At 43.1% G+C, this 26,298-nt stretch overlaps 1 protein-coding gene across 3 annotated transcripts; it reads left to right on the forward strand.

Annotated features, from left to right (window-relative positions):
* The first annotated feature begins 581 nt into the window (after positions 1 to 581).
* CD58 (CD58 molecule) lies at positions 582 to 24,995 on the forward strand. Of its 3 annotated transcripts, XM_084226648.1 has the most exons (9): positions 582 to 669; positions 10,105 to 10,398; positions 11,092 to 11,346; positions 13,331 to 13,426; positions 15,718 to 15,780; positions 15,960 to 16,016; positions 18,978 to 19,049; positions 19,918 to 19,980; positions 22,809 to 24,995. In XM_084226648.1, exons 1-9 carry the CDS (start codon positions 627 to 629, stop codon positions 22,820 to 22,822), a joined length of 957 nt encoding a protein of 318 aa, XP_084082774.1. In that variant the 5' UTR covers positions 582 to 626; the 3' UTR covers positions 22,823 to 24,995. The 3 variants fall into 3 exon arrangements, with proteins under 3 accessions (XP_084082774.1, XP_084082775.1, XP_084082776.1); XM_084226649.1 differs by lacking the exon at positions 13,331 to 13,426; XM_084226650.1 differs by lacking the exons at positions 11,092 to 11,346; positions 13,331 to 13,426.
* Positions 24,996 to 26,298: the final 1,303 nt, after the last annotated feature.

Genomic DNA, 26,298 nt, shown 5'->3' on the forward strand with positions numbered 1-26,298 from the left:
TTTTGTTTCCTTCACTCACCTCCCCCAGAGATCAACCTTACCTCGGGTGGAACAGGAGCGCATGGCCAGGCTTAGCCTGCAGCCCACCTCTCAAAAGGAAATATTACCAGGTGTCCCTCGAAGAGAACAGGGAACATTTTTGGGCGAACGAGGGTGGTCAAACACCAGGCTCCAGGGAGTGTTAGGAGCCGGAGCCGTCCCATGCCCATGACCCAAACTATTCTGTGATCATTTTCTGAGGTGGCGGAGCTGCGTGCCGCCTGCTGAAATTGGTTCTTCACCTAATCTGCGTGGCTCCCATCCACACTAAACTTACTTACTTTCAGGTTTTCAATTATCAGGGCTGAACCTCCCAGAGTTAAGAGCAACACAACTTCTGTCGCCGGCCCTTCCTGGAGCCGCGCCCCACAAGCCCCCTTCGCTGGCACTGCAAGGCCATGCCCGGCATCCGACACCGCTCGGGAGGCTGATACCTCTGCTCCCCACCGTACCGGAGATCCCAGGAGAAGCGGCCTCGGGGCCCTCCCAGCGGAAGCTGCCGCCGGCAGGGAGGAGGGCGGGACGGGACGGGGCGCGGCGGCTGTCGGCTTTTGGTTTCTGCCTCGGCAGTGACCGTGTGGGCACCGATGTGGCTGCTGGCCTCGCTCCTGTGCCTTTCGCCCCTCCTGGGTAAGCTGTGAGAGCGCGGTGGGGACCCTTCCCCACTCCTTCACTTTCCTCCCTCCCCGTCTCCCTGTCTCGCTGTCTCCGTGCCGTCCGGGAAGCGGGAGCGGGGCACCCTCGGCCGCCGCTCCCCGGGCATTCGGACGGGCGTGTTCGGGGCCGGGCGCGGCTGGGATTTGGGAGAGCCGGGAGCCCCGAGGGGCCCGGGGAGCTGCCCCCGGCGCCCCCAGCCCCTCCGGTCCCTGTGTCCGTGGCTCCCTGGCGGGACGGGCGTCCCCGGCCGCTCCTGCCCTGCCCAGGGCGGCGGGCACAAGCGGGCGGCGGCTTCCGTCCCCAGCTAAAACCAGAACTGTGTATCGGCCTGTGTATCGCCATCCGCACGTTCAGGAACTCCCCTCCCTATTGTCGGCGTGTTCCTGTGCCCCGTTTGTTTCAAACTGTTGTTAACGGGAACTTGGGGTGGGAATATGTGTGATTTTTGTGGTACAAGTAAATGATTACCATTAACTGCTGCTGAAATACTGGTCAAAGACCTTCTTAATCCAAATGCCACCGCTGTGCCTTAGGAGCACAATCCTCACCCGCATAGCCCTTGCACTGGGCTGTGAACATGAGGAGGATAAACAAAATCTGTTCATTTTTGAAATTGAAGATGGATGTACAAACTTTCTTGTTGTCATCAGAGCAAGCTGCTATTGCTAGATGGGCCAAAAAGCATGATTTAATCTATGAAGACCTTATCATTCCTCTAGTCTAAGCGATTTCTTCTGACTTTGGGGTTTGGATTTTTGTTTTGTTTATTTGTTTGGGGTTTTTTACTTTGGGAGTTTCATGAATGTGCGTAAAATAGGAGCTATTTCATGCACCTGTTTAAAAAGGAACTTCTCTGTTGCTGAGAGTTCGGAGCAACTCCCTGTGATTTCCTCCTCATACTGTTTCTGAGGTCTTCAGTTTGATTTATTTAACTGGTATGGAGAGATCCTGTTCTGTAAGAAAGCGTTGGGGGTCCCGGTGTGCAGGGAGGACCAGGGGAGAAGCCGGGACGCTGCACACTGCATGAGCCTGCCCATGTTAAGCCTTAGCTGCAATTTCTTATCTCACCTGCAGCACTTCTGCTGAGAGTTCTACATGAGCATGACTTAAGGATGATTAACTGAGTATCTTCTTGTAACTGGGAGTCACGGCACTTTGTTACCTTGCGTTATGTAAGTTGGTGTGCTACTGCTACTCTGAGCACTCAGTCCACGTGCTGTAGATATGCCTAGAGAAAAAAGATTCCAGGTTCCAAAGAACTTACAATTGAAAGGAGGAGGTGATGGTGCTTGGACAGCTAGGGAGTGTAATTGTGGCTACAAGTATCATAATATCCTCCTTTGATGAAAAACTTAGGTAGTTCTGTTGCCTTCTCTGTAAAACTTTGGTTCTAAAATGGTTAATTAGGGCGGGAGATTGGGAATGCAAACACTTCACTGTTGTTCAGTAAACTAAATAGCCACAGTTTCATACCAAGTTCTTGTTTGTATGCTTGCATTATTGCTGTTATGTGTGTGTTGACTATGTGTAAATATTTCATGTTAATTTTAGCAAGGTAAAATAACCCATCATCTCCCCATGTGAAAATCAAGGCTCTGAATCTAGTGCAACTTGGCCTGCAAGTTTCTAGCCTTGCAAACACCTGTTCTAAACACCAGGATGCTGTTGGTAGATCCTCATCCTTTGTCAGCCTTCCCCTCCAGAATCCTTTCTCCATCCAAATTCAAAGCACTGCACTTATCCCAGTCGCGTTGGAGTAGGGGAGAAGATGTCCTTCTTCATTCCCCTGGGGAAGCCAGAAGTTGCAGTGTCGCTTTGGTGTCTTCAGAATTCCTGCTCACCACATAGGGATTCCTGCTTCTCACAATGCCAGGCTAAGTCAGTTTTTTATCTGATGAAACCTCAGACTTGTCAATTACAGCACAAAACCTCGCCTCAGGGCTATGGAAGGACTTTGATCTTAGACCTACTAAGAGCATCTCATTCAGTTGTTGGAAGTTCAAGACAAAGCTCTGTTCAGATTTGGGATCCTGGATGTTGTCTGTGGGTGGAAAGAAAGTCAGTGTGGTATCTGTGGCCTAGTTTAGTGAAGGAACCCACAGAGTCTTGGGACTTCTGCTGGTCAGAGTGACCCTGAGATACATACAAGCTTCTTTTTTCCCAGCCCAGCCATTGAAGAAGGAGTCAGGATTTTTCTGTTCTCCTTCTCAAGGTTGTTCATTGTTTCTGATCTATAAAATTATTTCTCTGACCCACCGAGATCTGGCTGGCTGGTGGGGTTGAGCCACACTGCCCGCCTCAGAGGCAGTGTTATGTCTTTAGACTAAAAACTATGTGTACACTATTCGCAATAACTTCTCAATATCTATCACCTATGTTAGACAGTGAGCTTCTACTCTAAACCAATCCAAAAGTGCCAGCATCACCCAGAACATGGAGGCTAGGAAGAAGAAAGATGTAGGACAGGGCACGCCCAAATTCCTCCATCTTGGGACCCTGAGCCCCCATTCTAAACCCCAAAAATCTATTTTTCACCCTGTGATAAATTCATTATCGTTCTACTTAAACTTTTGTGGCTTGTAATTCTTCATATGAAGGTTGGTAATTGTTTTTTCCAAGGGCTAAATCAAAGGCACAGGGGTCTTGGGCTCTGTGCCAAGGTCTCTGAGCCCCCCAGGCAGGGGCTCGAGCCATTCAGGACAGCCAGAGGAATTTCCTGGGTTCCAACAACAGAGAGATCTTTTTGTCCTTCCTGTGGAGGAGGTAAATAAATAATATCATGCCAAGAGGGGGATCACAGTGCAAGCCATGCTTGTGAGGATGTTCTGTTGCACTGTAGATGGCAACCACACTTGCTTCAGCTGCATCAAGATCCTGCTCCAGAAGCAGAGGGGATAAGTATGGGAAGTTAGCTGGATATGTGAACTAGAGCATCTGGAAGCATTCTGCATCTGATAAGTAGTAAGGCTCATCTGAAAGCCACACAATTCTTTCAGTGTTCTGAGCATCAACTTTTTTTTTTTATGCAGTATTATTTCTTGTCTTCTAGTTCTTGCTTATTTAGATGTATTCCCTAATGCCATTTTCATTGTATGTTTGCATTAATGGTTGCTTTGTTTCTCAATTTAACTTCTTTAAAAAAATTGAGTAATTGAGTTAAACTGAGAAAACCTGGTTCACCTAAAAGGAGAAGTTGCCATCTCCAGTACTGAGCATTGACTAACAACCTGAGAGCTGATAAAAATGATTTTTCTTTCAGACTTCTTCTGAGAGTGACCAGCATAGAAACCAAACTTCCCTCAATGTGGATTTTTGTGTCTGTGTCATTAGGCAGTTTAACAAGTTTGGGCTTGCTTTTTTTACTATTATTTTTACATTTCCTGTCTTTTTTTTTTCTCTGTACACACAAATATATGTTCCTTTCTACATTTTAAAAATCAGAAAAACACTGGGGTTGCTCAATGTTTCTTCTGTGTCTCTCCACTCCATGAGAGGTGTCATAGGAGCTACAGTGCAAGGCATTGTGTTGAATGTGGGAAAATCCGGACTCCTAACAAATTCAGATTATTTGTGGAATGTGGTTATTTTGTGTGTTGCTAATAGAAATGTCAAACACAATATTAAATAATATAAATGGAAAAATCGGTTATCAGCACTGTAAAGCTGACACCTACTTGTGTTGTCCTGTCCCTTAATCTTGAATCTTCCTGAATAAACAGAGGAATTATAATCAGTTATAAATTCCACACACAGAGGGGAAAAAAAGTCAAACTAAACCTTTGCCCTCTGCTTAAAAACTCTTGACAAGAGCTGAGGTTGTTAAGTCATATTAAAACGAAAATGAAACAATATTTTTGCCATTGCTATTTAACACTACAGGATGAACAGAGTGAAATTTTTTCAGATAGTTTCTTGCCTTAATGGTCTTAGACTTTAGAAAGCCAAGATCATCTCTGGATTGCATACACTGACTGCTTTGATCCTTCCTGGGTGGGTTAAAAGTGTTTATAAGAAAATGGGTGTAGGTTTGTTTATTTTTGTTTTTTTCCTTACTGGTCCTCCTATCTGTCTTCAGCCGCAGGTGAGCCTTCTGGCCGTGTGTGACAGTGTGACAGTGGGCTGGCTGGGTGATCCAGGGTTTGTGAGGGACAGAGGTTGTAATTTGGAGTCTTTTTAAGCTGGTGTTGCCACAGGTTGGGAACAGTTCCTGTCTATGGCATCAGTTAGTGCCGTCCTTTATAAGTAGAACTGCAAAGAGGATCTGGCTGAAAATGAACCTGATTGAAGGAAAGAGTTACCAAGACAGATTATTTTCCCAGTGCCGTTGATCACAGAGCTTACATGAAGATGTGCTTGTACAGCACAGGAAGTGCTGCTGTTGGGATGTTGGGAATAAGTGACGTGGGGATTTAGAATCATTGAATGGTTTGTGTTGGAGGAGACCTTAATGATCATCCAGTTCCAACCCTCTGCCATGGGCAGGGACACCTTCCACTAGACCAAATTGCTCAGACTGCCATCCAGACTGGCCTTGAATACTACCAGAGATAGGGCATCCATTCTCTGGGAAACCTGGTCCACTGTCTCTGGACTGCTTTCAAACAGCTGCTTTTTTTATAGTTCAAGGCAGGCTTAAATGCAAGTCAGTTCTGTCCCTAAGTAAAGCCTAGAGACTGTAAATAATCAATAATCTGCATGATTTAATAATCCTTCATAATAGTTTACTGGTGCTAAAATGGTGATTCCCAGTCCTCTCCCTCCCTGGCCTGTTCCAGTGCCCAGCCACCCTCTGGGTCAAGAACCTTTTTCCAATATCCCACCTAATCCTCTCATGACACAACTTCAGGCCATTCTTTTGGGTCCTGTCACTGGTCACCCCAGAGAAGGGATCATTGCCTGCCCCCCCCCCCCATGCTCTCTCTCGCTCTTCCACATTTTGCCCACATTCCATGCTGGTGATCCTACAGTGAGTCACATCCGGGAATTGCAGTCCCTCTGTGGGTAATTTTCTTGTTTCTTTGGTTGGAGTAGGGATGTGTGTGAAGTACAGTCTGTCAGCAGACTTTACTCTCTGCATGCCTATTCCACTGCAGGAGCAGGCAGACAAAAAAAGGGAGAAGGAGGAATTGGTAAGTCATCCCCATGCTTTTGGTCACCAGCATAGTTTAAAAATGACTGGGTAGCCTCTGCATGGGAATGCTGCCTGTTGTTGGGCCCTTGTTGAGGGATATGACTGAAGGTATGGATTTTGTGGTAGGGAGGGACCCAGGCCTCTTGGTAGGTGCCACCCTTGGGTCTGCCTTTGCTGGTGTGTAGAGCTCTGTAGATGCAGCCCCGTATTGTCCTGGAGAACAACACACACCTCTCTGAACGTGCTGCTGTGTGCAGGAGAACACCTCTGATTTGGGTGTTATGTGTAGGATTTGCATTCATTCCTGCACAAATCTGATTTTGTCTTGCAGCAGCCTGGGCTGCTGCTACAGCTTATGGTCATCTGTGCTCTCTCTCTCTCCTGGCTGTAGCTTTTGCCTGTGCTTTTACATCGTGGCTCTGAGTGCTTTCTATCTGGAGTTTGGGAAGTGGGTTGTGTTTGAGTCCTGTGGGGGAACTCAGAGGACTATGGTTGGTGAATATTCTCATAGTCCTTCTGGACTGAACTTATTTATTTCAGGGTTTTCTGCATCTGGGGGTTTTCAGGGTTAAGAGGGAGCGTAATTGTCTGTGGTTACAGTTGCTGGGGGAATTCAAAATTCTAAAAAAGCTGAAGAGAGAGGGGTAGTTGGGAAGTTACAACAGTTAAAAGAAAAATCTACTCTTTAGAAAGTCCTACTCCTGAAGCAAATATTTCCTTGCCATAAACTACTTAGTAAAGACTTTTCCACCCATTTTCAGTAGGTGGAATGTCAGTATCTTAACAGTAGTAGGAGAACCTAGCTGCTGCCTGGATAGACCCAATATATACCTATATGCATTTCAAATAGGTATTTGAGACCAAAAATATTAATGATAGCATTAAAAATGAAAAGGGCTTACAGATGTTCTTCAAAATAACTAGGCTTTACATCAGCTCCAAGAAAAATAGTGAAGCAAGTCAAACTAGGTAGACAAATACAGTAGTGAAGCATTTATTGCTGGTAAATGGAGTATTAAGTTCTACTTAGCCTGAACTGATTATTAGTCTGAACTGAATCTTTCAGCATTTTAGCAGCCTTTAGCCTGCTAAAATGCTGAAAGAGTCAGAATTAGTCTGGGAAGTATTGAAACTTGAGTGCAGCACTGGGATGTGTGTGTCTGGCTGCTGGAGAAGTGAGAGCAGAAGATGATGTAGACAAGGTGAGATGGTGGGTTTGCAGAAGAGGCTTTGCCCACACAATGTTAGCTTCTCTTTATCTGTGCCAGTTTGAGCATGTTATTTGACTGGAAGGAGGGAACATAAGACTTGGCATGAGAAGGAATTTGGAGTGGGTTTTAGGAGACACAGGAACCAGTAGTCTGATGGTTTCTACAGAGGCTACTGGAGGCCTTAGCACAGCACTGTTTTGTTGTGTGAACTTTATCTCAGAATAATAGGCTGCAACCAGAAGAGAGGGAGAAGGCAGAGAAATGAAAGAAAAGGCAGTTCTAGCCTTGCAAAAAGAGCGTGTGAGAGTGTTTGATTGTCACTTCTCCCTCTTTGCTCCACCACTGTGGAATAGAAAATATGTTTCCATGTAAAATGAAGTAGAAAAGATGGGGAAGGGTTTCTCAGGAATTTAGAAAACATGATGACACATGCTTTTCCAGAAGCTCAAAGATGTGTGGTTATGAGCTTATGCAATATTTCTGTATGATTTCTTTGAAAAAAGGAAGCTGATGGCACTGAGTGGGAGACTTCGTCACATTTTCACTAGAACAGCGAAACACGGAAATAAACCCAGATATTGGAGTTCTAAGGTGGGAGGAAATGACTGTTATCCTTGAGGAATAACCTTTTCCTTGTCCTGCTGCTGGGAGCCCTGAATGCCCTTGGGAGGAGCTCATCAGCTCCTTGCTGCCAAGCATTTGTTCCACCAGCCAGCAAGAAGAGAGTGTGCTGAAGACAGCATGCCTTCCCCTGTGCCATGCAGAACCTGTGGAGAGAAAATGTGGGGGTTTTTTTCAGCTCTGCTTTCCTTCAGTCTCACTCCTGGGCTTGAAAAAACAACAACTTTGCTCTCATAACTCCAGCCTAGCACTTATGACTAACTGAAAGAGAGTAAAGACATGGAGCATTTACCTGGACCAACACCCAGATTTAGGAAGTTTTAAGTGGTTGGCTGAACAGTGGTGGCTGTCCTTGCTTGTGTTCTCAGGGCCCAGCAAGCAGCTGCTGTCCTTTCTGGAGGCTCTTGCCAACAGCCACTGTGGTTTGGCTTATGCTGATGTCAAGCCACCACAGCCTGGTTGTGTCTGTGAGCCAAAGCTACTTAGAGGTAGGATTTCACATTGGGAAGAGCAGGGAGGTTTTCTCCATACTAGGAATATCATAGATCCTTAGGCAGTGAGGAATATGCACTCCTGGAAATTGTATTTATGAAACAAAGGTCTCTAACTAGACTCCAGGCTTTCTCAAATCAAAATAGTGTTCCACCCTACCCAGCATCTTGCAATCTTGTGGTCTCCAGACACAAAGTCTGGGGTTCCTGAGTTCTTTTTTCTTCTGGAAATCGTTAATTGAGATAGGTGTAAAGAGATGCTCAAGTAAAATGTCTAAATCTGCCTGAACAGGGTAGAATACAAAGAAAGCAGATAGGTTGTATTGACAAGATGTGGGTGTTGGTAGCTTACCTTGATTACTTCTACAATCCCTGTGTCTGGAAAAGGCAACCATGTAGGTGCAGACAACAAGAAGTTGCAAACTCCAGTGGTGTGAGAAGCGTGCTTCTGTGGGTAAATTGCAAACAAATTGGATATTCCATATCCATAGAAAGTAAGGCATGGAGGAAACGTGTGTGCAGTTCTCTAGCCAAGCACACGGGAGTGAGTTTCTATTGCTTGTGTTCATTGTGCTGTCAGAGAAAGTCTGTGTTTCTGTGGTGTGGCAGAAGAGCTGAGGGGCTTTGTGCTTTGCCAGTGGGAAAGGATGGCCTAACTGACGTAGTGTCTGCCAGGAATTGTGTGTCCTTAAACTGATGCCATTTAGGAATAAATAAAAAAAAGATAAAACCCAGAATACTAGCTGTCACTTGGAATCAGTTGGCTCGAGGAGTAGGCATCTGAAATATTTGTTTCGCCATGCATAGCAACTGTTTAAAGGGAAGTTTTAAATGGTGCAGACTGGGAATCCTGCCTTAATGTGAGACCTCATTTGTATCTTAAACATGCCCTTCCTTCAACGTAGAAGTAAAAAGTTACCAGCTACTGCGGACCAAAATCGACTCCTAAATGCAAGTGTAACTAGAACTCAATACCAAAGTGTCTTTGTCTCTGTTCCTGTCTGCCACGGCAGTGATTTTGCAATTGTTCTAGAGCCACTTGGAGCTATTTAGAAGTGGGAGGTGATTGCTGCAGACTGAAGCAGAGACACAGAGATGCTGATGGTTTAAAGGTGTGGTCCCTTCCCCACAGCAGGATTTTGTCTGTTAGATCAGTATGAGATTGGGGTTTTTTTCTCACAAATGTAGCTGTTTCCAGTGAAAATTAGGGGGAAAATCTCTTATCTCTCTTCTCTTGTTTTTATTTATTTATATTGAATGCCTGGGCATTTTTAGCAGAATGTAATTGATTCAAAGCTGAGATCAGTGGAGGTTTCTGAACAGCTTCATTCTTGCTGACAGCTCTGCAAGATCTCAGAGGATGGGATGCTGTTTCACACATACTAGCTGTGAAATAAACTTGCTTAAATGACATTTCAAGGGAAATCCCTAATATCCCCATGACTTCAGAGGAGGTGCTTTGAACTCAGTAACAGTTTTGCGTCAGAAGTGTGCTTTTTACTAACTGTGAATATTTTCATACTAGAAAAATTACAGTTTATTTGATCAGCAGGAACTTCAGTGTGGGTGTTCTGCAACAAGATCCTAAAACAGATTTTGGTGGTGACAGTTCTTCATTTAATATTTTTCACCAGATCATGGGTAGGAAGCCTAATTCAAGTGAACAGAGGGAAAGTACTGAGGATAGAGGGGCTTAGGATAGGGAAGATCACTGGGGCAATTCTGCCTGGGGCCAGAATGTGGAAACTGGATTCCTTTGCCATGCCTGTCATACAATTGTGCTGACAGCCTGGGTTTGGGTAATTTTTAACTGATGTGTGCCTTAGTTTGCAACTTCATGATGTGCTTCTAACCTAAATTTGAATGTATCTGAAACTGAACAGGGCAGTAGTCAAGCAGTGTTTTATAAAACAGTTGTTGAAGTAACTTTTTCTTTTTTTCCCCCCCCATGTAGCACATGGCTACTCTGAGGAAATAGTTGGCATCGTGGGAGAAAATTTGACTTTTCCAGTACAAATAGAGCAAAAAATAGTGGAAATTGTCTGGAAGAAAAACAAGCATAAAGTGGCTGAATGGGAAGATCAAAACAGACCAATATATTTTGGTCCTCTGGGCAGCAGGAGTGTACTTTTGGAGAATGGATCCTTGACTATAGTTAACTTGGAGAAGGATGATGCTGGCACATATGAGTTAGTGTACTGGGATTCTGTGGAAGAACACCAACTAATCTTCGAACTTGTTGTGTTAGGTAAGTACTGGAAGAACTGCATAAAGAATGTAAACCACTATTCACTTTAAAATGTCTAGAAAGGACGTTATATATTTGTCAAAGAAGCAGACAGAAAAAGAGGGGGCTGTTCTTTGTCTCTAAGTTGCTTAGCCACTTTGAACAAATTTTCAAAGGTGGCATCTCATTTGTGTGCCCATCATTACTCACCTTGGGATGACTTCTAGAACGTGTGTGGATGGCACTCTGCACTTTCAGGCAGACAATGAAACTTTTTGAGCAAGCTGACCAGGTAATCCCAGGCATTATGTATCTATTAAAGATATTCCTGCAGGCATATTACACATGCCTGAACATCTGTGGCATCATCCTGTGCAGATCTACTCAGCCTCCCTAGTAGTCTTTGGGAAATATATGTGACCAGTGTATCTATCAGTCCTGTGGATGGTGAACCACGAGGACTCTTGGACTAGGAATGGGAGAACCACAAACAGGTGGTTTACAGGTCACTTTCAGAAACACATTTCTCTCTTGGGCATGTGTGCACATACCCCCACACTTTTGTCTATGCACTCTCCTGCTGCTTTTGTTGCTCCAGCCCTTGTCCTGTGCTGAAATTCTATAAAGTAATAACTAATGTAATTAGGATGTTTTAGAAACTAGTAAAAGGAATTTAGAAACTAAAGTAATACAGAATATTTTCTCTCCTTCTAGATTCCCTTCCAAAACCTGAAATAAATTGCAGCACCAGTGATGGTGAACTTGTATTAAACTGTACAGCAAATTTCCAGGGGTCTCTGAATTACACTTGGAAGCTCAGTAACAATCCACACAGTTATCAGAACCAGAAACTTTTCATCCCTTTGAAGAATGTTGATATTACCACCAAGGCTACATGTGTCATTAAATATTCACAAACAGAAAGGAGCTCTGAAATCTCTTTGATTCAATGCCTTCCAGAAGAAAAAGGTAATAAATGTGTCATGTTGGAAACACAGGTCTGAGAGGTTTGTTTGGGAGGCAGCATGACCTTTGTAAGGTTTCTCCTGACTTCCCAGGAAGTCAAATTTAAAGAGTAAAAATGCACAAGAAGTGATTTGTTGGCTAAAAGTGTGTATGAAATTTGTGAAAAGTATGAGGATGACAGTTTGATCCCCCTGTAAAGATGCCTTTTTGCAGGGATCTCCACAGAATAAAACCTTTAGCCGTGATTTGATTGAGTAATAATAAAGGTTAGAAGGTCTTAGAAGATCTCTTCTGAACCTTCTGGTCTTATGTAATGAATGCTAGGAACTTTTCCTCTTAGTACTGCTCTCCATGGATTGGAGTGAAACTATTCAGCCATTTCAAGTGAGTCATCTAGCAGCCATAAGATAAAATAATTTCTCATCTAGCATGTGCATGAGTCAATGAGCCTAGTTCCTTCCTCCTTCATGGAGAGGTATAAGATAGAAAAGAGAATTTTCCTCCTGTTGCTTATTGCTTTGGGACAGCCTTCAGCTTAAGGCTTGAATTTTTAGGGTTTCTTTAAATACAAAGTGAGAATATGTTTGGAGCTGTCTGGTTTGTAGGGTGGGTAAGGCAGTCCCTAACTGACAAAAGTTTTCATTTCTGTGCAAAAGCAATTGTCATGGTTTACTAGTACAGAATTCTTCCTTTACTGGAGAAAGTTGTTAGATGTGAGACATGTGGTGGGTTGACCTTGGCTGGCTGCAGGTGCCCTTCAGGCTAATCTGTCACTCCCCCTTCTCCATGGGGCAGGAAGGAGAAAATATGATAAAAGCCTCATAGGTTGAGGCAAGGACAGAGAGAGTCATTTGGCCATTACTGTCACAGGCAAAAGAGACTTGACTTTGGGAAAATAATTTATTGCCAGTCAAAATCAGAGCAGGATAATGAGAAACAAGAGCAAATCTAAAGCATCAGGGGTCTCCCTGAAAGCCCTCCTTTCTTCCCAGACTCAACTTCACTCCCAATGTCACTACCTGAGCAGGTGTCCCTGAGCAGCACAGGGGGATGGGGAATGGGGCTTGAGTCAGCTCAGTATACGTTGTCCTTCCTCCTCAGGGCAGGCCTCCTCACCCTCCCCCTGAACCAGAGTGGGCTCCCTCCCACAGGAGACAGCCTCCATGAACTTCTCCAACATGAGTTCTTCCCACAGTTCTTCATGAACTGCTCCAGTGTGACTTCTCCACAGGGTCACAAGTCCTGCCAGCAAAGCTGCTCCAGGGTGGGCTCCTCTCTCCATGGGCCACAGGTCGTGCCAGGAGGCTGCTGCAGTCTGGGCTTCCCATGGGGTCACAGCCTCCTTGGGCATTGCCTGTCCTCCTGTGGGGACCTCCATGGGCTGCAGGGAATCCCTGCTGCAGCACCTGCATCTCCTTCTGCACTGACCGTGGTGTCTGTTGGGCAGATTCCCTCACATCTTGTCACTCCCCTCTCACCCTTGCTGGTGTTGCCCAACAGTTTTTCCCTTTCTTGGAAGTGTTATCCCAGAGACACTACCACAGTTGCTGATGGGCTCTGCCTTGGCCAGCAGCAGATCCAGCTTGGCATTAGCTCTATCTGACATGGGGGCAGCTTCTGGCATCTTCTCACAGAAACCATCACAACCTTGCAGTGCAAACCCGATGCAAGATATTTGCTGAAATTTCATTTGTTTGAAATCTGGCTCAGCCTTTCATAGGGCAAGAACTGGAATAGCCGTTGCCTTTGAAGTGGTGATGTGCCTTCACTGAAATGAGGTACTTAACATGTAACTGTCCTGCAGATGGCTCAGGGTTTTGCTAATAACTGACTCTGGTGCATTAATTTATTGAGGTTATTTCTTAACAAATAAAACTAAAAAGCTATAAAACATATTTGGGGTTGTAGCTCTACTGAACTAGTGTATCATACATTTACTTTCTAACTAACCGCTATTATTTCTTTTTTCTTTAATTTTTTTTTAAAGGAGACAGTTCTCACAAACGACATAGAAATATTCTTATTTCCCTCCTTACTGCATCTATTGTCATAGTGATAATCCTAGAATTCCTGCGCAGGAAAGGTATGCATAACGTTTCCTAACTGATCTTTATGTGCATCCACACTGTACTCATCTAAGGTTCTGTAGAGTGTGTGAAAATTTCTGACCATCAAGTGTTTTATAAAATCAGTAGAAGAAACAAGTCCAATTTAGGCAAAAATGAATAGATTTGAAGGAAATTATGTACTGGACTTTCTTGCATTGTGACACTGGGCTCTGAGTCCTAGGAAACACTGCAGTTTGCATTTGCATAGCTCTCCTTCAGACTGGGTATTTGATTTACAGTGTGTTTCTACTTACCAAGTATTTGTAGTCTCTCTCATCCTTACCTGAGTGTGCTATAACAGCCTGTTTTGAGAGAATTATAAAGCTGCCCTCAGGATCACATTTACTGTTGGGACAGGCTTCTACCAGATCTGAATATCATATGTTGAGTCCAATCTGACAACTCAGTGTGGTCAACTGATAAATGGGACCTTCTGTGCCTCCTGACAGCTTGTGTTGCCATCGTCTTGGAGTTCTGTATTTCTTTTTTGATCCATCCCTACACAGAATTCAAGTATCTTTTTTGTAAATCTGACAATTTAATCAGAAATAGTAATTATAGGTTATCACTCTGTATCTTTTTCTGCCATGTTTTTGGATTTCTGTGTTTAATTGTCTTCTGACTTGAAAAAGAGGGGCACACCAACTTTTCTCCTTGTGTTGGAGCGAGTCCCAAATAGGAATATATTTCTTCATTCTATGCTGCTCTGCATGGAAGATTCATGTTGACTTCCAGATGGGGCTACCATTTAGAGGTGGCTGCAGGGTGAAGAGTACTGGAGGCATCTCCCATCTGAGAAGGACTAATTGATGATATTCTGATCAGGACATAAATAGATATATATTGCATGTGGACCTTTTGCTTTCCTGTTCATTGTCCATTTAGTTTCTGTTGGCATGGAATCATAAAATAAACTAGGTGGGAAGATATCTCTGGAAGTTTCATCCAACTTGCTGCTCGAAGGATGACTGACTTCAAAGCTAGATCAGGTTGCTTAAGGCCTTGTCCAGTCAAACTTTGAATAGTTCCAAGGGTCAGAATTTCCCAGCCTCTTTCAGCACATTTTTAATTGCTGAATCACTCTTGTAGGGAAGGACATTGTCCTTATTTCTGTTAGGGATAGCCCTTTGGCAACTGGCAGCTATTGCCTCCTGGAGTTTTTCTGAGAGGAGTTTCCTTTGTTTTCTGCAGTTAGTTGTAGACTGCGATGAGCCATCATCCTCTTCTCCTTCTTCTTGAGGCTGAACAAACCCGGTTCTCTCAGCACCTCCTTGCACAGCTCCTGCCCCTAGACATCTTGGTGGACATTTGCTGGACTAACTTCAGAAACATGGTGTTTTTTCATTAATTGGAAGACTAAAACAAGAGAGAATACTCCACATGGGGTGTCCCAAATATCGAACAGAGAGGAGGAATTATTTGTGTTGAGGGCTGACTGTGCTTCTGCTAACACAGCCTGGTATTTGGAAGCCTTCTACAGCAAGGGCACATTTTTTCTGTGTAATGTTGAGCTTGTTCATGCTTCCAGGTCCTTTCCTGCAGAGCTGTTTCCTAGCCAGGCAGAGCCCAGCACCTGGTGGTCCATGGGCTGACTTAAGAGATTGAGGACTTGTTTGCCTTTGAATAGCACGCTTTTTCTGCCAGCAGGTTTCTCCAGGTTGTTGAAGTCTGTTTGAGTGGCAAGCCTGCTTTCCAGCATGTGCCCTACTCTCCCCAGTTTGGTGTCATCTGCAAACTTTCTGAAAGTGCCTTTTGAGTCCTTGTTCATGTTGGGGGTGTTAAACAACACTGCTATGGTGTTAACACACAAAGAATGTCACTTAAAACTGACCATCAGTTAGAATCAAAACAATTCAGTTAATTCCCTTGAAACAATAGGGGTTTGAACATACAAGAAAATAAACCTGTTATACCTTGGTAGGATAAGCATTGCACAGGTATAACCAAACAGCAGAACTTTGAGGTTTTAAGTGCTAGACATATAACCAGAAATTATTAAGCTCCAGTTTAGATTTGATTAGATGTGTTCTGACTTGCTGTTGCAGGAGACCCATTCTGTTGACCTCTCACTGACTGTCTTTCCCTCAAAACACTATTTCATTTTTTGTTCTTCCTCCAAGTCAAGTATTCAGTTGCATGTTTTCAGTGAAGTGCATTATTTTTTGGTTTGGGGGTTGGAGAGGGGGAGGGAATGGATGGAGGCTGTCAGCAAGCTTCCGAAGGAGCAAAACTTTGTAATTTCTCCAAATATTCTATTTGTGTGCAGGTATAATTAAACTTGGAACAGGAAGAAAGACTGCTCAGAATAACACTCCAGTGAATGGCTCAGGTAAGATAGTGTCACAAATGTGTGGAAATCACACTGGTGCTTGGTCTGGGCTTGTCAGTTTTTATAGTGTCAGTGTAGTCTTTCATTGGAGAGGTAAAGGAGTAAGTTTTCTTTGAGTGTAATTATTTGTTTCCAGGTCATTAATACATACTTTCTAAAACAAATAAATTTCTTTATAGGAGAGCATGAGCAACTTTACCCTGGGAACAGCCAACAACAATCTAACTCAGAGGGAGGTAAGAAACTTGTATTGGGGTATTAGTGCTTGTAAACACCTGCTCTTGGTTGGAGCAGGGAGTCAGATTTACTATTTCCTTTTCTGCAGGGTCTGAGCTTTTGAATTTGTTTTCAAAGTGTGCACATGCTGAGTCAAAATCTCACTTGAGGTCCAATATTGGATGATTATGGGGACCTGCACCTAGTGAATGTGTTAGTGGGGGCTGGCAAAGTTACTGACAGTGAATGGCCTGAGATTTTCCTGGTCAGCCTGAGATTTTCCTGGTCAGCAGTTGGAGGCGAATTACCTTTCCAACAATGGAGAATTTGGGCTGGCCTCAGTTTGAGGGCTGGAAAAGTGAACACTGTAGGGCAATCTGTCATTCTTCCTGTCCAGATCTCTGCCTGGGCTTCTGCTGTCCATTCTAATCTGCACTGAGTTTTTTTTGATTTGGGGGATTTTTGTTTTGATGGTTGTGGATTTTTTGTTTTGTTTTTTTCTTAGTGGTTTGTTGGAGTGTTTTGGGGTTTTTTACTTCCTTAATTTGCAGCAAGATTATGCTGTTTTCTGGCTTCTTTGTATTGGGGTGTGGAAATCACTTTATACAGTGAGCAGCTAGGGAAGGGGTCAACTCCTTTAGTCCGTTCCTCTTTCTTAGGGGTGAATTTGGCTATCATATTCTAGCTTTAACATATAGGAGTTTTGATGCCCGGACTGTGGTCTGTTTTTAGGAACCAAACAAAATTAACCCCCAAGGCAGTCAAGCAGACTGGGAGAGCAGGGGAAGATTCTTAAGAAATGCTCTGTTCCCAGCCCAAGCAGTGTTTCAGTGGGGAATGGCCAGAGCTCCTGTTCTCTTGGACTCTTCTGGTATTGAGCTCACAGTGCCTTCATGTGGGTGCTCAGTCTGGCGCTTTACATTTGTTAAAGCTGTGATTCTTGCCCATGGTTCAGAGCCCATTGAAGTCGAGACTATGGATGAATCTGAAAGAATAGAATGAGGAGGATGGGTAGGAAAAAAACCCCAATAAACCCCCCAAAACCCCTCATTTTGGTACCACACTTAAATTTGCTTTAGAATGTTTCTATTAAAGATTCTTTAAGGTCTGGAAAGAGGAAGCATTGAAATTTACAGTGTTAGTGCAACACAGATGAAGTACAAAAAGTAGTTGCAGATTCTCTTCTCAGCTGTCTCTGGCTCTTTATGGCAGATCTGTGCAGCTTTACCAATAGATCTACATTGGCAAGACTTTCATAAAGTTGTAGGCATAGCTATAAACAATGCTGGTCATGGTCTGGGACCTTGAGTGGTTGCTGGAGGGAAGTTGAAGTTGAAATTAATTGCGAGTCCTTAAAGTAGCATAACATAGGGGTTCTCAGGAATATCTTTAAGAAGTGTTATAATAAAGTTGTTGCTTTAGGGCTGAGTTGCATATTTTGCAGACTATTGTGCCACCTCCATACATGTTTCTGGAAAAGGATTTCTAGTTTTTTGCAGCTGTTTGTTCACATGCTGTTCATTGTGAGAATGAAGAGCCTGAAGCAGGTAACAAGTGAGATGGAGCCCTAAAAGAGAGGAATATGAAGAGGGAAAGTAATTTTGCATATGGCCTTTTGTAGTCCAAGCCATATTAGCATGTCCTGAGTGTAGAGTTTGCCATTCCCCTGTTGGCCTAGAAGAACCTGTTCCCTTAGGAACAGTAAATGTTGATGGCTAGAGGAGAAATCAGAAAGATCTGGAAGCTGTGTTTGATAAACAGCACAGAGCAAACACTTCTTGGGGCTTCACCTTCCCTATTGATATGATGAGAATGATGTTGCTTTTGACATCTGTGGGGAAAAGAACTAAGCATGGAGGAAAGATAAGAGCCTTAGCACGCCAATTTAGAGATGGGATGCTTACCAGCTTGCAAAATTCATATTTGGGAGATACTTCATCCAGAAATGTGCTTCTCTGAGGAACAAAGCCTGCTGTATCTTCCACTCACTTTATGCTTTAGGAAAGTCTATTGACTGCATTCGTCATGCAGTTAAGCAAAGCTCCAGTTTTGTTTTCTTAGTCCAGTCAGTGTAAATTTCAAGGAAGTTCTAGGACCTGTATTTTTTCTAGAAGTTCTTTTAACTCCAAAGGGCTAGTGAAATTGAACATTATTGTTCAACTTGAGAAAAATGTCGGTTTTTTCCCTAGTTTTTTGCAATAGTGATTCATTCACTCACTAACTCTTCTACCATTTCCACAAGTGGCTGATAAGGGGTTGGAGAAGGCAGAAGTCTTTCCTAGAAAGGAAAAAAAATCACCAATAATGACAATAAGGAAAAAGAAACTCAAAAAAATTCAGAAGCCCCTGGGGTTTGCTGTTTATTCTTCCTGCATGTATTGTAGTAGGTATGGAGCAGCTTTCTTTCATCTGAAGAAACAGGGATTGTGTAGCTGATGGTGAAGGTGTGGTGCACTGCAGGATTGTGTCATCACTTGTGTAACTGTTTCCATATACATAGACATAGGTATAGGAAAAGGAGGCTTATTTTACATCTGAGATAAAGTAGATAGGAGGTAAACACGCAGTTCAGGCAAGAGAGAAATCAGGTCCATAGATAAAGGCTGTCTGTTTGGACTCGAGATGCAGAAAATAAAATCCTTTATTTTGTTGCAGAATAGAATGGGCACATCAGGCAGGGGAGTTAGTGCACCTCTGTGCAGTGCAGCCAGCAGCACCTGGGGAACAAGCAGTCACTGCTCTGGCGGTGGGAAATAGCAGGCAAGGCTATGATGTCCTCTGAAATGTGTGTACAAAGCAATTTCAAGCAGGGCTTTTGCTGATAGCACAGCAGTGCTTAATGTGCAGAGGGAGGGTGTGCTCTGAGCCCTGGGCTGCACAGAGCAGTGGCCCGTGCTGGGGAGGGGCAGAAGCCATGGATTGTGTTCCTGAGGGACTGCAGTTGTTCTCTGATCTCTTTTTGTTCTCCGATCTCTTTTCAGACAGGGCATTGAATGAGAATGACAGCGCCCTGAAAGACAAGAAGATAGTTAAGAATGCTGTAAATCAGGAAGGTAAGTGCCTGTTCTATGGAGCAGTCAGTGCTACTGACCCCACAGGCAAACTGATCCCTTCATAGAATCATAGAATCTGATGAGTTGGAAGGGACACATCAGGATTGACTCCAGCTCCTGCCCTGCTAATGACACCCCAAAAATCACACCATATCCCTGAGAGTGTTGTTCAAATGCTTCTTGAACTCTGTCGGGCTTGGTGCTGTGCCCACTTCCCTGGGGAGCCTGTTTCAGTACCCAGGCACCCTCTGGGTGAAAAACCCTTTCTTGATATCTGGCCTAAACTTCCCCTGCCTCAGCTTCATGCTGTTTCCTTGAGTCCTGTCACTGGTCATGAGAGTGAGGAGATCGTACCTGTCTCTCCTCTTCCTCACATGAGGAAGTTGCAGACTGTGGTTGAGGTGTCTCTTCAGTCTCCTCCAGGCTGAACAGACCTCAGCCACTCCCCATTAGGCTTCCCCTCCAGACCCTTCACCATCCTCATGGCTCTCCTCTGGATGCTCTCAGGAGCCTTTTTATATTGTGTGTGCACACAGTAACCGTGCAGATGGCCATGATATGAATGAAGGAGGTAGTGCCTTTGTTCAGTGTAACTTTTGCCTCACGCCACCTAATGGGTGGCACCACAGGCATTGAGTGCTTCCTGTGCTTGTGGAGGGATTGTGAAGACAGTACAGATCAGGAATGGAGGAGAGGAGGGAGGTGTTGGATGGTGATCCCATGGGAGTGAGACATGTTGGTCAGGGTTACTATTGTTGCCAAACAAACGGTCCCCAATCCCAATCATATTGTTCTTGATCCATCTGGGGCAGAAAAGCAAAGTGTTGTAAGGTCCAGGATTGTCTGAATATTGCCTTTGTCCCTGCAGAAGTGACCCAGAATGCAGGTGAAAATGGGGGGCACCCGGACAACTCCAGCTGCACTAAAAGAGGTATGTGAGGGTGAAGCTCTCTGTTTTGGGAGATTGTGCTGACTGACACAGAGGTTGACTGTGAATAATTTTCCTTTCTTGGAAAAAAAAAAGAAAAATGTCATTTTGTCTGTTATACAGCCCTTACTTGAGTGGTGTAACTGTGGGCCCCTTATACTAATTTCTGATTTTTTTTATTGTAGGTGAGTAGTCACCAATCCTTTTGTGATTGTCTACCACATAAGTAAAATACTTTGAATATGCACACCCAATTTATGTGTATTTATAAGTTATATACAATTATTACCATACTCAAGTATGACATACATTATAAAATGTGCACAAAATAAAGGTTTAAAAATTATAATGATGAAATACATAGTACTTATATTTTAAAAATTTTATTACTGGTGCAAAAATACTTTTTTCCTGCACCACAATGGATTGCCTTGTGCACATCCCACTTTTGGAGTCTGCTGGTGCAGGTAATCCATTTAAACATTCTCAAAATGCACGGCAGCATGAAAGCAAGTGGCACCTTGCTGCTGCAGGGTTTTTTGTTCCGCCAAGTTTGATACTTCTGTTGAATTATCAGCCAAGCAATCACATTTATAAATTCTGGTATTTGCTGAAGACAGTGTTGAAAAGAGGGGTGAAAAAATCTCTGAATGTGAGAAAACATGGATGAATGGGAGGCTGGGAGGGAGTTAAGACTGAGTATAAAAAACCTGACTCTGTGATGCAGAAAAAACTGCTGATGAACATGTAATGAAACCAGGAAATGGAACAGTCTGCATAGCTGCAGAGGAAGGTGTGGTGTGTTGTAATAACTGAGTAAGATCCTATTAGTTGACTATGAGTAATACTGAAAGCCAAATGAAGCAACTCAGTGTATTATTCCTGGTCCACGTGACATGCTGCTTTTCTGGGCTAAACAACTGTGCTCCTGCGTCACCCTTAAAGGTTTAGCATCTGAAATGCTCTGTTGTTATGTCATGCTGAGGCACCAGACCCAGCTGTGCTTGCTTCAGTTCTGTTTGGAAACCATGTGAGAACAGAAAATTTTGTATGTTCTGGGGGTAGGGGTTGGGTATGAAACATGATGCTTATCCCTGAAGCTGTAAAGTGACAGAACCGTATTTCATATTTAGACTCTCACTGCACAGACATGAGGAAATAGCACACACACACACACAAAACTGGCTTTTTGATCATGTTCTTTAGTATCATCACTAAGGTAAAGCAGTTAACCTACTTGGATTTTAAACACACAAATCACAAAAATACTTCAAGCCTATCCAGGGACCTTGTGAGAACCAGACTAGGGACAGCTTTCTTTTTGTCATCATCTACAGAGTTGTGTACCATATGTCACTATCCTCTGCTCTCCTACACTGTCTCCTGACATCTTATCCTGGAGTGATGCTGAGCTAGAGATTAGTGGAAGGGACGGTAGTGCAATCAAAATGGGAGCAGAGACCAAAGGGCATGGTGTCCTGGCACATCCATGTGGCTCCCTGTCATGGTTTGGAAAGACAGGTGCCTGCTAAAGGAGACAGGAGCCTCCCCTGAAATGGAGAATGCAAACCCTCTCCACCCCTCTGAATTGCTATGAATTTTAAATAAAGGAGCTTTCAGGCAAAAAATATGGGAGCAGGAAATAGCAGTTCTTTAATAGGAAAAGGAAAAAAAAAAGTATAAAATAAAACAATGCAATACACTAAAACAACACTGACAGAGTCAGAACTCAACCTGACACCCTGTTGATGAGGGTGTTGGTAGCAGTCCAGTTGGAAAAGTGGCTGCAGTCCTCCTGGAGTGTCAGGCGTGGTTCTTCCTCCGCGGATCCATGGAAGTAGAAGCAGCTCCTGTTCCTCTGGGGAGCCCAGTGGAGAAGAGCTGTTTTGGTGTGTCAGAATCTCCAGACTATATCTGGGTAGGAATGCTTGGCTCCTCCCTCTGGGCGGAGCATCTCACAATGGGATGTTACAGTTCTTATCAGTCATGTGGTGACATTCAATAGCCTCTTATCAGCAGATGTTCCCTGCTGAGGGACCTTGATTATGATCACTCAGGAAAAGAGATAAGGAGAATTGCCCACTTGACATCAGACAACTGCCATACAGATGGCAATAGAATACATCTTGCCTTGCAATCTGGAACACTCCCCTTACAGAGTTGCTATGTGTGCAATGAGGTGGAAACACTGATGTAAGTGGGCTTGTGGGTGCTTTGTTGGAAACCAGCCTGGTTAGAGGCTGATCCATGTTTCATGTGGTGAGTTAGGCTGGGCATGTAGTCTTGAACTTCCTGCACTGTAACTTCCCTTGGCCTTCAGTCTCCTTGTCAAATAAGAGCTGTATTTCCAATCCTCAAAGAAAACTCCAAAAGCACCTGGGATTATTGTGTGGAAGAAACACGAACAGCAACACATGCATGTGTGATGCACAGCTGATATTGAGATCATGGACATAAAACACTTGAATAGAAGTGGTGTCTTAATTGCCTGATTATGTGATCCAAAGTCATGGAGTCAGAACAACTTCACAGGTTACCAGCTGCTTAGCAGGCTGGCAGTAAGTAATAAATGTTCTAAATGTGGTCCAGTTGCAGAAGAATGTGCTTAATCATAAACAGATAATTTGGGTAAAATGTTTAGAGGCTATCAGCTACCATTGGTCATGTACCTGCCCTGACTGGATTGTTATTAGTCATGGGACTGTCTTGGTGCATCTTCACAACACCTCATTAGTATCTAAAGCCTGCAGTATTCTCATGTACTTAGTTCAATTTCTAGAAGTAAAGTCATAGTAATTTTCCTGTGTGCTTTTCTTATTCTTTTGTTTCAGATCTTGAAGCATAGGCAAATAATTGCTTTGTTGTCCAAACAAACATGGAAGAGAAGCAGTAGAGCTCAGTGATGAAAGAGGTGCTACCTTTTCCCTTCTACAAGCAATGAAGTTGCCAGAGCTTCATCAAGAAGACCTTTGAAGACAGGCTGAACTGTTTCCAGTGCCTATTCTTCTTTTCTCAGGAAAGACAGCCTCCTTTTCTGGTGTTACTATGTGAAAACAAATAGGCCCAATCATGGACAAAATATTTTGAATTCTTTTGTATATGCTTTTAACAAATCATATGGTTTGTTATGGTTTGTTATATTGTTTGTTTTATGGGGTTTTTCTACTAACACACTAAAGCCTCGTTGTAGTTAATATTTAGAGATTTACAAAGTTTTATATATTTCCATGAACGTGAACAAATCAAAAACTGATCAGCTTTCACTTTTTTATCAGTACCTTTTAACAGTCAGAAAAAAACCTTCATCCTTCAGCAGACCCAGATGGGTGGAAGTTAGCATTTTCTAGTCTTGGTTCTAGACAAAGATATGTCCTAGGTTTGCCAGATGCCTGGCAAATGGATCCTTCTGTGATAAAACTACATTTCAGTTTGTTGTTGCACTGTAACAAAGCTATTATTAACAGCAGGTTTGGGCTTTTCCTAAAACTTTTTATATTTTTTGAACTTTTAGGACTTTTTAAGAAGCCTTTGCTCTTCATATTTTTGGAAGAATGTCATCTCACTTCTACTCATTCCTAGGAAATAATAGTATGTTTTTAAGTTGCTTGAGACTAGAACAAAAACTTGAAAACTGAGGCTGTGTATATAATGAAATTTTAAAAGAATCAAAAAGAAAACCACCATGCATTAATGTTTTCAGAACACCAGACTATGGAGTGCTTTTCATTATGTTTACATGCTGGCTGTTTCTGAGAGTTTAAAGCCAGTTTAGTTCATTTTGAACATGGTATGTGTAAAGAATCATGAAGTTTTGACACTGGTAACTGAAGATCAGAAGACACTGGCAACCTTCAGCTTTCCTCTTGTTTTGACTTTTGCCCTTTCCACTCCCACAATTTCTTCTTCTATTTGCAGCTGTACTGCATGAATGTACAGCTTGTATACTGTATACTGTACAAATGTTCAAAAGTCACTTTTGGTAGGAATATACCTTTTACGTCTACTTCTCTCTGTAAATATTTGTAATTTATTTAAAAAAAATTCAAGATGTAAAAAACTTTGTAATGTCTTTTTTGTAATACATACATACATTTTTTTTTTATTTAACCTTAAAAGTTGCTAACTGATCTGCAAAATAATCTTAACCAAAGGGATGTATTTTATACAGGGTTTTTATTTGTTTGTTTGGTTGCTGTGTTTTAGGGGGGTCAGTATTCCTGACCCAAGTGTCCTTCTCCATTCCAACTTCAATAAATTTATCAGGATAATGCTGTCTGCTTCTTAATAACTTTTTAACAAGTCTCCACACAAAGATATCCTTTGTTGTGGTTATCAAGGTAAAAGTAAACCTGTAGCTTGTTTGCCTGCTTGGGCAAAGTCTTATTTTCTGTTATTAATGTGAGAAATAATAGTAAAAAAATTATTGGTGGAACTGGTTGTAATTACTCCCAGAAACTATTCCAGTTTGTGTCATGGTCTCCATTCATCCCATGCAATTTCATACTAAACAACACAGAAGGGTCTCATATAGCATGGTTTTGAAAATTCTTTGACACCTGGTATAACTGACATTGTTTCCAAAGCAAGAAGCAACAGCCTTCAAAAATAGTAAGCAGTTGTGGTAAATTAACCTCAGTTGCTGGAAGTCTTCAGAATAGATTGTGGAATTTTGGAGCTTGATCAGAAGTAGAAAAACCCATTTACACGGCAGGCTGACATAAGACTGAGAACTACAAGCTTGACAGTCCCTCACTGTCAGCTTTCACCCTTTTACCTTGCACAGGTTTTTCTGTGCATGAGGAACCTCTGGTAGAACTGCAAACGACAGTTTTCAAAGCAACAGTGAGGCTTTTTTTTTTTTTTTTTCAATTGGTATTGTTGTTTCTTTGGGTTTTTTGAGAGGTAGATTTTGGGGTTTTTTTCCTATAAGGACGTGAAGTCAGACATTTGGGAGAATAAATTCACCTCACTTCCTGCTGGTTTTGGTGACAGTATTTGCAGGGCCATTCCCTGTGTCCTTCTCTTCAAATGTCTCCTCAGTAACTAAAGATAAATAAATAAACTTTGTTTTTCTATGAAAAGCTTGTGTCTGATCTTACTTTGCAGTGAATGGAAAAACAGGCGGTTTTCACTAGCATAGAGTAGAAGCTCACTCGAAATGCAGCTATTTTTGGCCTGTGAACAACTTGAACCCAGGAAATGCTGACTGTATTCCAGGAAGTGAGCCTGCCCTCCAACATCCCTGATGCTGGTGGTAAGACCTGTTTCTGAAAATAAGCAAACTCACAGTGAGTAGAAGCTGCTGCTAAGTACTTGTGCTCACAAGACACAGCCTGATTTATTCCTTGCTGCTGACTCTCCTTGCTTTATACTAGCTTTAACCTTTGAAAGCAGTGCCTACAGGAGATGTTGCTCCTAATTAATCCCAGAATAAATGAGATGAGAGCTCCATGTCTGCTGCAGAACTGAAAGTGTGAATTTTGGTCACAAAACTCAACCCACAGTTGGGCAGGCAGCTTTGTGTTGTGCTGACAAGCCCAGCTTTCAGTTTGCAAACACACTGTGCTGGATCTCTCTATGCTGGTGGAAAAGTTGCATCTTCCATGCATTAGCATTGACTACACAAATGTTGGGAACAATCTCTTACAGATTCCAGGGTGAAAGCAGTCCTGTGTGTTGAGACAGCCTTCATCAGTGCCTAAAAGATATCTTCATATGGAGCTGCACAAGCACAGGTGAGAGGATTGGCTTCCAGCAGCAGGACTGCAGCTAAAGCTCAGGGCAGCAGGAACACCAGCAGGCAGCGTGGTTGCCTTGTGAGCTGACTTGTATCTGCCTTAAAACCAGGGACTGATTATGCCTGGCAGAGTGCAAGGAGGTGACACACACTGTGTGTGGCATCCTGCTGCTGGAACACAGGTTTGCAATCCTCCTCAAGCAGTAGCAGCATAACTTAGGGACACCCAAAGCAAAAGGGTGAGGTGAGCGCATCTGCGCGACCATCTCTGAGTGCAGTTTGAACTGTGGGGCAGGTACAAGGACATGAAACATTTCTAGGGACCCTAACGAGCATGTGGCAAAATTCTGAGGAACTTTGCCTTAGGCACGACTTCTAGGGAATTTTCCCTCTTAAAAGATGGTGAGTAGAGTTTATTGTGCGGCACCATGTTGGCCAGTGTGGCTTAACAAGTACAGTCATGAGAGAAACCAGTGTATCCTGTGCTCAAGGACACCTTTAAATTTCTAATCTATGAAGTTTTATATGAAAAATGCAGCTGCTTCTTTATCCCTGTTGGAGATGCTTGTGGGTCACAAAGCTTA

The sequence above is a fragment of the Fringilla coelebs genome (genome assembly GCF_963513975.1).
Source record: "Fringilla coelebs genome assembly, chromosome: 2".
NCBI classification, from domain to species: Eukaryota; Metazoa; Chordata; class Aves; order Passeriformes; family Fringillidae; genus Fringilla; species Fringilla coelebs.